The 13953-nt window shown below is 41.4% G+C and overlaps 1 protein-coding gene across 1 annotated transcript in view; it reads left to right on the plus strand.

The window, feature by feature from the left end:
* The window catches only part of LOC148407820 (zinc finger E-box-binding homeobox 1-like), a 64133-nt gene that overhangs the window by 30452 nt on the left and 19728 nt on the right, over positions 1-13953 (plus strand). Inside the window, exon 2 of the mRNA XM_088401807.1 lies at positions 12318-12470. Within this exon, the coding sequence (XP_088257933.1) occupies positions 12318-12470 (153 nt within the window). The remainder of the gene's footprint in view (positions 1-12317; positions 12471-13953) is intronic.

The following is a 13953-nucleotide window of genomic DNA, read 5'->3' on the forward strand; positions in this document are numbered from 1 at the left end:
AACTAAAGTGGTCTAACTTGTTGAACCTTTGACACGTTGTCGCCATCTGGTTGAAATTTCAGCTCCCTAGCATCAACTTTCAAGGCTTTCAAGTATTGGACAAAACATTTCACAGGGTCCCTTTAAAAAAGAAAAGAGCAGCTAAATACCGGTGACAAAGCTTCAGCAGTTATCAACACAAAAACTAAACTGAAATCAAACATAAAACTGGTTAATGCATGCTGAGTTTCAACCTTTGTTTTGGCTCCCCAAAACACCGACTGCCCTCTGACATCTATTTTCATGGTTATGCTGTATAATTGTCCTCATATATCCAGTAAAATTGCAAATTGCGCAACCTCAAGCGCGTTAAACAAAACATACCGCAGCAATTTGACTCAAGTTTCAATAAAGTATGACCTTGTGTATACTGCGCACATACGCTGAAGGCTCTGCTCACTCAGATAAAGTAACATTAGCTGAGCATTGCAGAATATGACCATATGGCCTTTTTATTTTTATTTCTTTAAACCCACCCCCAATGTACAGTATGTGTGCAGTAGTGCTCCTGTTGCTCTGTAGAAGCGCATCAATCACAAAGCCCGGACCTTTCAACAAGATGCGCACACGGAGACGGTAAAACATACACACTCCTTGGGAGTTTATTAAAAGCGTTATCACTGATCTGTCTGCAACAGCTGTGCACTTGGAGCATATACAGTACGCAACAAACACACAAATTGGATACACGTAGTATAAACACACAGTATGTTTTCAGTCGCGGTTATTATCGACTGGAAAAAATGTGACATAGATGTCTTTGCCAAACTAGAAAGGTATATGGACAGAATTGTCCATATTTCCCTTTCCGTACTACTCAAGCGCGTATTGCCCGACTTCAACAGGAAGGCCAATGTTTAGGTCAGGTACTATCCAGTGGAATTCCCCATAAACAACAATTCTCACTCACTCATGCGTAGAAAAAAGTGAGAGTTCTTTGCCCCCATTTCACCACCGTTGGGTAACATTTTGCTGAAAAACGGAATCTGCCATTTCTGCTTTAGCCATTGACTGTTATACAAACCTATGTTTTTGCATATATACTGTGTTTTGCTCAAAGCAACAAATAAAATTGAATGGCTCTGTTTAATTTAACTCCAAATTCCGTTCTATTGTTCAAACACTACATTTCTGTAGTGTGGGACAGCATAAAAGACACAAATGCAGTGAAGCAGGATGTAGTCCAAAAACAAAAAGGAAACCAAAATACTGGGAATGATCAATGAAGGGTTCAAGGTTGCAGGGGTAACTAACAAACCAACAGGAAACGGACAAGACTCGGACAATGAACCGTCAAGGACTGTAAGAAAGCTTGGAACTAAATACAAACCACCTGATGAGACAAAAATAAATACCTGGGCAGGACACTTGTGGCTATTGGAGATGATTGGAAGGCTGGGTGGAAGATAAACACAGGTAGACTTAATAACCTAAGGAGGCAAGCATAAAACAAAACAAAATAAATGTTGAAAATTTTCCGAGCAAACAAATATGAGCTCCAAGTGTCGGTTATTGGTTTGCTTGATCACAAATATGATTATCCGCCTGGAGAAAAAAACTTTGGCTGATCCCTACTTTAAATGGCATTACTTGGTACGCTTGGTATTTCAAACATCTGGATATTCCCTGACATCTTAAATGATTGATGACATCACATGAGAATCTAGTCCCATGATTTCATTTTGCTATGTATCCTGGACCCACCCTGCTGGCTCTTGCATATTGGAAAACATTAGACAGTGGCCTCCATCTTTCAACCTTGGGGACTAGAAACTTGTATCAGAGTACTGGAAAGAACACACAACTCTTTATATATTACCTTCATAATATATATGAAACTTTAATTACGTTTACCCGGCTATTCATTTTTTCTTTGGAGTCTGGTTGACTCACATGTATTCCCTTTTGCAGCTTAAAACCAAGAGTTCATTTTTATACTGACACACTAAAAGAAGTCATGTAGAATGGTGTTTTGGGTTTTTAGTTTTGCCCCTTTTTTCACAAACAAGATGAATTTTTCCAAAGGGAACACAACTCTTGCAGTCATCGTGTTCAGATTACGCAAGTGTTTGGAATTTTAGACTATTTTGTAATGTTTCAAACTTTTTTGGGGGGGCATGAAGTGCACTGGGATATAGGGCACTGCGTGATTTTGAAAAATATTTCAATTTATAAGTGTTGCACATTAAGGGAGGCAAACCAGTACAGCAAATAAGTGAAACCTGATTCAACTCATATTCTAGATTTGATCCCGTAACGATACGATTTTTGCAAACACGTAACTTGTAGACAAACGCAAAGCAGCATATTTTTCAGACGTGAAGATCAACGAAAATCCAACATCCATGCAGGAGCCACACGGTCGATTTTTGAGAAAATTTGTGTGCCTGATAGTCTTAGAAACGACTATCAATTACCAAGGTCCTCAATTACCGTATTTGAGGTTCCACCCCATTTATTTTTGAATCATTGTACTTGCTGAATTTTGTATCTTTCGCAATTAACCTCGCTTGAAGTAGTCTTTATAAAAAAAACGATGGATATACCAACTTGACTACTTTAACGTACAGTAAGCGATGTGGTCCCGACTAACTGTAAAGCCATTATCGTAGATGGCACTCGGGTAGTGAGAGATCTGTGGCTATCGATTTCCTCCAGTTGGACTGTCGATAACACCCGTCGAATTCCGACACGGTGGACTAATGGTCTCCCGTGCCGGTGGCAGCCAGACGCATACCCCCCTATCCCCCGCACACACAACATCCCAGCACCTCGGGGTGTAATGAACAAAACAATCCATTAATACATCAATACATGACAACCTGAGTTTACCTGCTGCCTCAGCCATTTCCCATTTCACCAATGGGCAACAAAGGTTAACGCCATCCTTTGAGTTTTTCACAGTTTGGGGCCTGGGTTGCAAATCACGGTAAGGTAAGGAATCAAGAATCAGCGAGGCTAATTTTACATGTCCGGCTGAGGTCTAGCATACAGTATGCATTGACTCTCTTCTCGCCTGGTTTCACAAGATTTATCCCTCTGACTGTTCCACAGTCAAGTTGTCTGCAGTGCACCCTCATGGTCATTTAACAGCAGGGTAATGGTGTGTATGGTGCTGCTTGAGTGCTCCTCAGCTCGAGTCGCCCTGGAGGAGGGTGTTAGCGAACACGGGGGGAGGGGGGGGGGGGGGGGGGGGGGGAGGAAAACCCTCCCTCATCACATGGGCTAAGACCACTTTGTAAGAGAGAGAGGATAGAATGAGGTGACAAAAGACCTTTTGTAGATGCAAGTTTACGGCATTAACCTCTTTCTCCCCAAGCATCACATGAAGAACAAGAAACTACTGTGACAACTTAGCGGTAGCCCGAGGCAGCGTGTTTGATTATGCGGTGTGTGAGTGTGTCAGGGGGTGTCCAGGATGTTTGCCCCCGGGAGTCTTGTGACTGAGCTGACATTCTGAGGAATGGGGAGTGTGGTCAGCTGTTGTCAAAATGCCACAAAGGAGAGAATTTGCTCCAAAAGGGAAGAGCTCTCTCGGCATTTTTGCTGAATGTTAGCGTCAAAATTAAGTGAAAGCAAGGTGGGATGTCAATTTGCATCAGGGCCACGGCTTCAGAAGAGAGGAAACAAATGATGACGTTTAGAATTGTAAAAATAGTCAAGGAAGTAACTCCATCACTGCCAGCCATTTTGAAGAATTTCGACATTTTGGATGAAAGTGGGGTAACGTCAAACGCGGATAAACAGAATTGTACACTTGCAAATCAACACATATTTCTTTGCATTCGCCTGTCCATTGCTGTGAATTGGAGTGTAAAACAATGTGCGTGGATGCCTTGTTGCCCATGGCCTGTCCCCCCCCAATGAGACATATGTCAGCCACAGCACCAACCCCTGACCTTTAATAAGGCGCATGTAAGTGGAAAATGCACAAGCTGCTATATTTATTAATGTCTCTTCACTTTCAGTCGCCTTGTCATTTACTGTTGACGCTTGATTTCATTTTCTTAATCAAGCAATTGGTTGTATTCGCTTTACAGAGGTTCCTTTTCAATCCGTCTCTCTGTGTTCTTTCCGTATTTACTGGCTGTTGTCTCGCTCTGACATTTTGTGACACCCTCTCCCAGGGGCAGCCATCACTTCAGATGAATATCGCGTGTGACAGGCCAGCTTTGTCTTTTTAAGCCATTAGCACTTCCTCTCCTCCCACCTTGCCATCAGCCCTGACCCGTTTACGTTTTATGCCCTCATTTTTGTTTGCTCCAGCACTTTTTGACCTGATATTTTTTTGTATGCATGAAAAGGTGGAAGACAATGTGATTGGGAAATTAGCCTTAAAAATAATTCTGGAAATATTATTAATCAATTCCAGGTTCAATAGGACACTTTAAAATAGTTAGTCTAAAATGACCCAACATGGGTCAAAAAGGGACCAGTACAACATTTTGGGTTAATTATTTAAACCACAATGATGGTTTAAATGAAAGACCAACAATACAACGAAATTTGGAGTTGCATTAAACAGAGCCATCCAATTTTATTTGTTGCTTTGAACAAAAAGCAACTTTGTTTTGGGTGGTTTGTACAAAACAACCCACAAAGTTGTGTCGGTTCCTTTTTGACCCAAGAGTTTACAAACTGCTGGGTCAGTGTACTAATTTATCGCCAGTTTGGATCCTCATTTGAAGCCTATGAAATAGGTTTGATTAACGTTATTACTCTTTCTCATCACATTTTGTACACTATAAACAGGTTGAAAAAAAAAATTTATGGGTCAGAAACGGAGTCGACCCATACTTGTGTTATTTTTGAAAATTGTTTAAGTGTATTATACAGTATAACCTTAACGCGCGTGTTGAAAAAAGTACAAAATGTAATGTTCAATGAAATACTGTTAAGGCCTTATATGACAAAAGCTAAACGGTAAAGGTTCGCCTGGCACGAGCTGTATTCCCCTCGAAATTTCCGGTTTAATACCAAATTGTACAACCTCAGGTGCATTCAACTTTCAGGTTAAACACTAATCTACGTTTAAACCGCAGTCTACGTGACGGCAGAGTTGACATTGCCGATGGTGACATTCAGCTTCTAGTTTGACTTTATTGATAGCCGTGTCGAATGTGGTTTACTTACAGGTAAGCAAGATTTAATGAGATTTTCCAGTTGGGAGAGTTATTTCCCTCTCCCTCTTAGACCCGTGTAATTCTCCTTGCTTTGCACTCCCCCACAGTAAACTGTCAGGCCTAATACAGGAAGGAATGTCCAGTCACCTGCTCCTAAAATGCAACAGCCCTGTGCTACACTAACCTAATATAGACCTGCACTGCACAAGCAGGTTGGATCACGCTCTTATTGCTCATTGCGTATATTTAAACACACACCTCATTGCACCCTAATGCGGCTGTAAGGCAGTTTGACCATGGAAATGAAAAGCAAAATTGACTTGATTGAAAAGAATAATGTTTGCCAACTGGACAAGCACCCTGTACCTAGAGACAGAAGAATCCATCCATGTTCGTTTTGATTTCTATACGGAAGATGAGGACCAGCTGAAGAAAGAGCTAAACGGATTCCTTCGCAGCTTTCTCGGAAGAACCAACAAGAAATCCTTGCCACGGCAAAGACAAAAACTGCTGTTGAAAGATCGTCTTCAAAACTGGAGATCTTAAGAACAAGTTTCGGGAAAAAGACTCTTGACGCTCATGTTTCTCAGTGAGCAAAACAAATAAATATCCTCCAACAGGTCTTCATGAAAAGTGTATATTCTGCTTGATACGGTGCACCGTATTATCAGGCGCAGTCTTGATTATGGGGTGTATTTCCGTACTTAACTCATACATAGGGTGCACCGCATTAAAAGGTGCTCAAACAGATGGTCCTGCGTACTGTACGTGATGCATAAACTCCTCTGGGTTCTCGCTTCCAGTGTACGTACTGAATGCATTACTTGATATTCTCTGGTTAATCGCTGCCATTACGTATTGTTCAGTGATTGGTTTAGAGCTACTAGCTAATGTACCGTGTGTGTTCCTTCCCTTACCTTCCTGTTTCAACAGGAAAGGGTCACACAATGCAACAGATTGTAGGGCACACTGTCGAATTTTTTAAAGGTTTGTATTTGAAACTTATGGTACGGTAAATACGGTAATTTTGGTGCTGTGTGCCCTTGTTTTTGGATTGAGCACAACTACAGATAGTCACATGCTCAGACGACAATATCTGCCAACCAAATCATATAGCTGTCGTTTTGTTGAGATTAAAATAAAGCACGCTATGTAATGGATGCAAGTAGCTATTTAAACAGTCTGGATACCTTAAGGCAATGACTCTAATAATATCTTTACAAGACACCCCCACTGAAAATGTCAGCCTGAGATGCAAAATTCAAAAAGGAGAAGGGCACCAAAATAATATTCTGAAGCTTTCATAGTACATTAGACTACACATGCAACCTAAATAGGCTTTGACAGCAGAGGTGACATTTTCCCCATGGCTCTAGAATAAGGTTTGATGGATATAAGCTTAAACTTGGATGGCTAAGTTGGCCTGGAACTGCAATTCCTTTTTATGCTATTATGCTTTCTCACTTTAGAGGAGTCCCAATGCTTTTCCATGTCACAACCTTTTTTTTCCCCCCAATCACATGCCTTTCCCGTGAATAGCCAGGTTGGCTTACTGGTTGAACATTCTGACACCACAGATAACAGCAGCAGGCCTCTCCATCAAGGGTGGCTGAGTTATAAGTAGGCGGTAGCATCAGGTTTAGGTGTTTGCTTTGGCCACTTGAAATGACCTCTGCTTTTTAAATGGTCTATAAGAACACACTCCAAGTGTCACTTGAGTGTTACCATGATGATTGCTGCCGCTAGCGCAGGCGCACCCCCAACATAAATAATGGTTGCTGTATCACTATTTCTAACCTAGGTTTTATTTGGAGTACCCATAGTACATAGAGAATTCCAAAGTCCCCTTTTCCTAAAGAACACAATTCCCTGTGTCATCATCATGCAGATTAAGCAAACAATAAGTGCCATTAACATCAGTCTTGTCATGGAAAGTACTCATCAGACAACAGATGAACGACCCACAGAGGCCAATTAACTACCGGGCTAAAACCTTGATCTGTGTCATTAGAAAGACAAGAGCACTTGACTTAACTCTATTAATCCAATAGCACAGCTTAGCAAATTGGTGAATAGTCTTAGGCAATATCCCCAAGCCAAGGATAAGGATGCCAGAACACACCAATGGGAGACTGAGTATACCTAACAGTAACATGCATCTTTATATCCGCTATCTTCTTTCTATAATTTCGACACAGGATATAGCTATGGCCTTGTCTGGTACATCACAAAGATATGGCGGATAGACTAACAAAGGGCAAGTGCCATCGAGAAATAAAGGATGGGATGTTGTCACAGCTACATATATCGCTCACCTACTTGAAGAACATACCGTCAGACCCAAACGGCCCGGCAAATTGGAGGCGCTCTCGATTCTTTTGACTTTCGTTATCGACATTTGAGCCGACCTTCCTGGCTCTGTGGAAGGGAAGCTGTTGTTTTAACAAAAATCAGTGGCATTTACCTCGGCGCTGACTGAGGCGCCTCACCTTGAGACGGCATACTTGAGGTTTTGAATGGCACTGCTTTGTTTTACTTTGGTTCACGCTGGGTTTTTTTTTGTAGTGGTTGGCTTCCCTGAGAAAATAGCATTGCCGAGCTGCAAGGGCAGACTCTGTGACGGCAAGGTCTGTACTCTTTAAGAATGCCTGCGGTAGTTGCACCGCGACCTGCCTGCTGGCCCGTAGTGAGCTAGATTGATAAATTGCCTACCTCAGTGAGGTACTTAAAGACACAGGAAGTTTGAGGACAGACAAAGAGTTGATTCCCATGATGATGAAAATAGCAGCAGAAAACCTACCATTTGGAGTTCCTAGGAGCCAAAATGTGTCACGGTGCTGCACTCAAGACATTCAGTACCTTTAAGCGTTATTAAAAGGCGATGTTCAACTGCCATACGTATCCCTTGTGAGGATATGCTTTTTTAATGTTGCCTCTAGTCAATAATATTCCAAATGTATGGTATTCATCAAATCAGACCTGTGCTGAATCAAAGCCAAGATTGTGGTGGTGCGTGCTTTGATTTGGAATGTCTTTTGAATGCACGTATTGTTTGTATGTGCTTTGAAATGAGCATGTGAGCGATAAAACGGAAGCACCGTAAGCAAGTGGTTAACACATCCACCTCACATGAGGTTTGGGGTTTGGGCCTGGGCTACATACTTGAGTCATTTAGTTTTTAAGGATGTCACCAAAAAAATAAAAATAAAAAATCTGCCAGCATCATAATATGTCGGAAAAACAAATCCATTTGAAATCAGGATGCCCAATCCTGCAATTAGGATATTTGTAGTCAGGGCATGTTTGGTTGAGGTTATTTAGCTTGCATTGATTGTAGCACATTAGTAAAATCAATAGAATGTTTCAGTGAAGGAATAATGTGTGATCTACGGCCACAGGTCACGGACTAAGCTTTCAGACTTATTTTCGCAGGTGTTTCAATGAGGGATGCAAAGGGATGGAACGTCTCCGCTAAATTTGGATGGGAGGTCAGGCTAGAGAATGTTGGAATTGTTCCATTTTGAAAGTTTCCATGGGAGGTAACAGTATTGGAATTTTGGGTATTAATGGTAATTTATTGTTATTTTAAGGAGAGATTAAACAGATACCTGGTTTTTTAACAAGGACAACTCTCTATAAAATACTGTCATAAAATGTTATTATTATATATAATTAAATTGGTGTTCTTGATGTCCTTGAGAAACAAACATAAATTAATGTTTAAAACAAAATATTGGATTTGGATTGTACACGTTTCGGACATGACTAAATCCGTCAAAAACGGTTAAAAAGTCACCCAAGTGATGGTGGTATCTAAATTCACATGATACATTTCCAAAGTTGAACATTCTTGGACTTTTGTAAGACTAACAGTGCAACTTAACAGGAAGTCGACTATGCATCACTTCTTCCACCTAGCAGTGAGTTGTCTCTCGCATGCGTAGGAGTGGTCCTCCTGTCGCGTGTTAGCATGCTAGCGCTAATAAAGGCAGCTGTCCAAACGCTCAGCCGGTTGGCCAGAAGGGTCTCCAGCCTTTGTTGATGCTAGGTGTTACATGGCTGTCAGAACACACACTTTTGTTGTAAGACCGCCAACCATTTGGCACAGGAAGATTATCTCTGTCCGTAACCCCCGCAAGCACCTCAGGACACCTAAAGCTCCCTACCCACTTCTATTTTTCTTTATTCCACTTTGTTAGCTGCTACTTTTGCTACCTCCCATCTACGTATACTGTATATCCATTTGCTCTTCACGGCCTTGTCGGTTGATCATTTTCTTTTGACGCTGCTGGCAGAAAGTGTTGCTTTGTAATTGTCTTCATGAGTGGTGTGCTCCTCAACAGCCTTTAAAAATATGCTGTCTGCCATTTGGGCTGCCTAACGTTACGCCAGTCAGGCTGAGAGTGAAATCGTATGGAGAAATACAAATTGCTGAGATTCATTATATATTACATAAAAAAAGACTCTATTAAGTTTCTTTTTTATGTACGACATACCCCATGCAATATCTTAATTATAATATAACATAACTTTGAAACTTCCCTGCAAGCCGGACATATGAGTTAACTATACTCCTCGGACATCGACCTACTGCAGTTCACGTTTACTTAAATTTAAAGTATAAACCATATACAGTAAGTGTACTGTTATCCCCTCCCATCCCTTTGGCTGTAGTTTCATGGAGAGTCGCGGTTATATTAGCAGCACCTGGTGCTGCGCTTCTCTTTCCTCCACATGATTGGCTCCTGGTGCGAACACCGACCCTCCCCCAACTTTTGCCCTCATTGGTCAATGTACTGTGTTTGTTTATCTTGTTATGCTTTGATGCTGAATAGTGGTATCTTTTGGCAATTATAACTATTTTTTGAGTACACCCTGGCAATTATAACCCTTTAGTAACTATTCCTCGCAGGTCTCTGTCCTTTACTGTATTTGTTTAGGTTGGTGTCAAGAAACTATGTTGAAGTTCTATTATCAATTATAACCCTTTTTTGACTATTTCCGGCAGGGGTCAATTTTTTATTTACTGCTTTTGTTTAGGACAATTTTTAGGATTTCAGGATTTCTTTGCCTCGGTATTTACAATACTCAGCTTGAGACCGGCATGAATCATACACTTGCTTATGACCCTCAATGGTAGGTTTCTAGGCCAGATCAGGGTAAAAGTTGGAGTTGTATCACCTCACCCACATAATACAAACACAGCCCTATTGATAAAAAGCAGACACACTGTACAGTATGCAGGTGGTGTTTATCTTTGAAGGTGATGATCCAACGTAGAATTTGGAAAGTCTCCCTGCTAGTTAGCTGTAAATGGATTCCGTTGATCTTTTGGCTTTCTCTGGAAAGAAAAAAAAGAAAAGAAAAACCACAGAGGAGCCAAAGCTGGATCCCCCCAGCTGACTGGCTGAATGAGTAACGGTTCTTGGGATTGCGTCATGGTAACACAAAGCAGATCATAGTGCGGAGTATAAAAGACGGTTGAGGGATGACAAAGCTCTCCTGATGAACCTCACTCCCATTTGGCGACTGCAGCACAGCATGATGACCCTATGAAAACACCAGCGCTCCTTCACGCTCCTCCTCCTCCTCACACACCTTTCATCTCAGCACCCGCTCAACACCTTCAACCTCTCAACCACTTGCAATGACCTACATGATTCAGAAAAGTTCACTGATTGAGACATAGGCTCGCGCTATTCCCAGATACACCTCTTCCCAACATTTGAAGGCTGTCCAGAAACAAGTGGGCGAGTAGAGGAAACGTAATGTTCAGGTGGTGCATATTTGCCAAGTGAATGCAGCTGGTGTGTGTTGTGTGTCAGAGAGAGATAAAGTAGCTTGGCAGGTAGTTGGAGTGTTGCGCTGACTGAGCCACTCTCACTCCAGAATTGATTCGGCCTGTTGAGGGAATGTGCAATGTGAGATGGACCGAGGCGTGGGTAGAACTTTCACGGTTGTACTATGACGGACAAAATGCAAGAAGACAAAGGAACACATGCTTGACTTGACAGTCAGGTAAATATTCAAGCTAATACTTTTTTTTTTGGGGGGGGGGGGGGGGGGGGGGGCAGTGTCTGTCAATCCAATTGGGTTACATCAACTCCTACACATTTCACTTCAGCCCCCAAGCAAATAAACTCACACAAACACAAAAAATACACACACAAGCTGTGAATATCATCCAGCCTGTTGTTGTTCTAAAGCTCGGAACTGCATTGTAGTTTACAAGTACTAGACTTTAACCTCTGTGCAGTATTTTGATCATTTTGGGTGGTTTTCTTCTATATCATTCTCATAGTGTTTTAGCCAAGGGATGACACACTCCTGGTCCAGGTGCAATTTCAGCTTTCTGTTCGATGTGAAATACTTTTGACGTAAAGATCAAAGGATTGGTAAAAATACTACGGCTTGGCAATAAAAATGGCTTAACAAATTGCACTGCCATACGTGTCTGATTTAATAAACTTTCAATGTCATTTGTAGTGGTACCTTTAGGGGTACTTTATTCCGCAACATTGACATTTTTTTCTGGTCCATCTGCTGGAAAATTGCGTCACTAATGACAATATGCATCAGTAGTTAATTTAAGACAAGCCACATTTTGTAAAGGGGTGACTATAACACAATTTAGCAATAAGTTGCTTCTTCCAATCAGTTTGCTGTTAATTTGAAAAGATACCAGAACTGTTCATTTCACGGCATTGAAAAGCATTCAATTAGATGTGCTGATACCTGCAGGGCTTTTCTGCAAAATTTCACGTAACATTTGAGAACAGCTGCCTTCAGCAACAGAAAGACAAGCGGTGAAGCAAGACATGTAGACAAGTACTATAAGAACACTAACTGGCATTATTTCTTTATCCTCCGCAAAGTATGTCTCCAGAAAGAGCAACACATGAATTGCTTACCAGTAAAATGTTTGACTTTTACTGTAAAAGAAACTTTCAAAAATAAATTGTAGTTCTGTCTGAAATTACATTAAGAATACAGTATTATGGCGCAAATGTATTTAGAATGCGTTATGAAATTTGACGTCATTGCTCATTTCCCTTTCGGCCTTCCAACTCTGGACCGCTCGTAGTCAAAAGTTGCAAAAATGCTGTTCGTCGCTTTCAAACATCTAATGGGACTTCCTGTTTTCCGCCTGTTTAGTGAGCAACTACAATAATGTGGTGGAAGCTGGCACAGACTCGGACGATGAGGACAAGTTGCACATCGTGGAGGAGGAAGGCAGCCTGGCGGACGGGGCGGACTGCGACAGCACCCTACCAGACGACGAGCACCCCAGGGAGCACTGGGATCGAGGTGAGACCAGCTGGTTGCTTGTGGGCCGCCGAATCGCACCATCGGCAACATGCTCCCGCTGAAGAAAACACTTTTGGTTTTCGTTTGAATATTCAGTGATTCTCGGCGGTCTACAAAACCAGCCCACGCTCGCTTTAAAACTTTAAAAGCGTTGATTTAGTGGCTATGAAAAATTCCACGCGCCATTCAGTTCACTGGTGTAGAACAGTGCAAGGAAACAGGTACTACAAGCGGTTGGTGTTCAACTAAGACAGGAAGCGCTATATGAAACAAAGACAATGCCGACAGAGGGGAGACCTTCAACCAGACAAAAAAAGCCGCGCCAGCAAAGAACCGCTGGAGAGGTTTACGACACTGGTGGGCATTGTAGCACCGCTGTGAACTTTTTTGAACCTCCACTTGCTTGACATGACGTCAGACACGGGCGGACCCAGAGGAAGGACAGATGTCCCCACTGTCGCCCGTCAAATACAATGACCGTTGGTGTTTCAAGATTGGAGATGGGAATACAACGTCTTACTCATCAGAAAGAATAATGCTCAAAGGGATACAAAATCTTGTACAGATTTTTTAATCCACATTATAAATGAATGGGATTTTTGGGGTGAGAAAATGTTGAATTGTGGATAAACTGAAAATTACAAAAAAAGAAAAATGCGGTACCCTGGGAATCAATGGAGCAATATGAAGTTGGAATGGTTTGAGTCGGTCAGAAAACGGCGAAAAAAACAATGCCAAAATACGGCAGAATAAAAAGCATGACATTATTCACGTTACTTTAATAAATTATAGCCGCCAATCGGCAAATCATCCAATACAGTTCAATATATTTTTTCCAATGATGCTTGATTTTATTTATATATGTTCATAAGTACCAATGACTAGAAAGCGAAGCGTGGCGAAATAGATTCTCTACCGAAATAGACTACACATCCCTTCATTCTCACTTGTCTCCTCTCATCATATTTTGATATTTTAGCCAGGAACTTTAAGTCAAATCGACATTTTGCAGGCCACATAAAATCATTTGGTGGGCCGGATCTGGCCCCCGGGCCTTGAGTCTGACACCCGTACTTTAAAATGATAGATAATACATGCAGGCGTCTTAAAAAAATTGACGCAATTTGAATGTTGCCAAGTTGAAATCCACAGTTTGGAGAAAAACACAACGTTTTGGCACATTCATCTTTCAATAGTGCGCATCGTCTACTATTTTCATACTTCTCGATTACAATTTGATACCTTTGGCTGCTTGGAAATGAAAGTCAAGGAGGAAGGTGCTTAAATCTCTGCAACAAGCTCGGTTTTGTGAAACCACATAACATTAGTCAGCAAATAGACAAAATATTAGCGTTTTACCGATGAAAATGCCTACATTTATAATTATTATTATTACTATTATAATTTATAATGCGTTTAAAATAGTCTTTTTCCCCCCCATTTGAAACCAGTGTGGGGTTTTCTAATTTGTGCATTTGACCGC

This window comes from Hippichthys cyanospilos, chromosome 19, assembly GCF_059441005.1.
Source record: "Hippichthys cyanospilos isolate Australia breed blue-spotted pipefish chromosome 19, RoL_Hcya_1.0, whole genome shotgun sequence".
Taxonomy (NCBI): domain Eukaryota; kingdom Metazoa; phylum Chordata; class Actinopteri; order Syngnathiformes; family Syngnathidae; genus Hippichthys; species Hippichthys cyanospilos.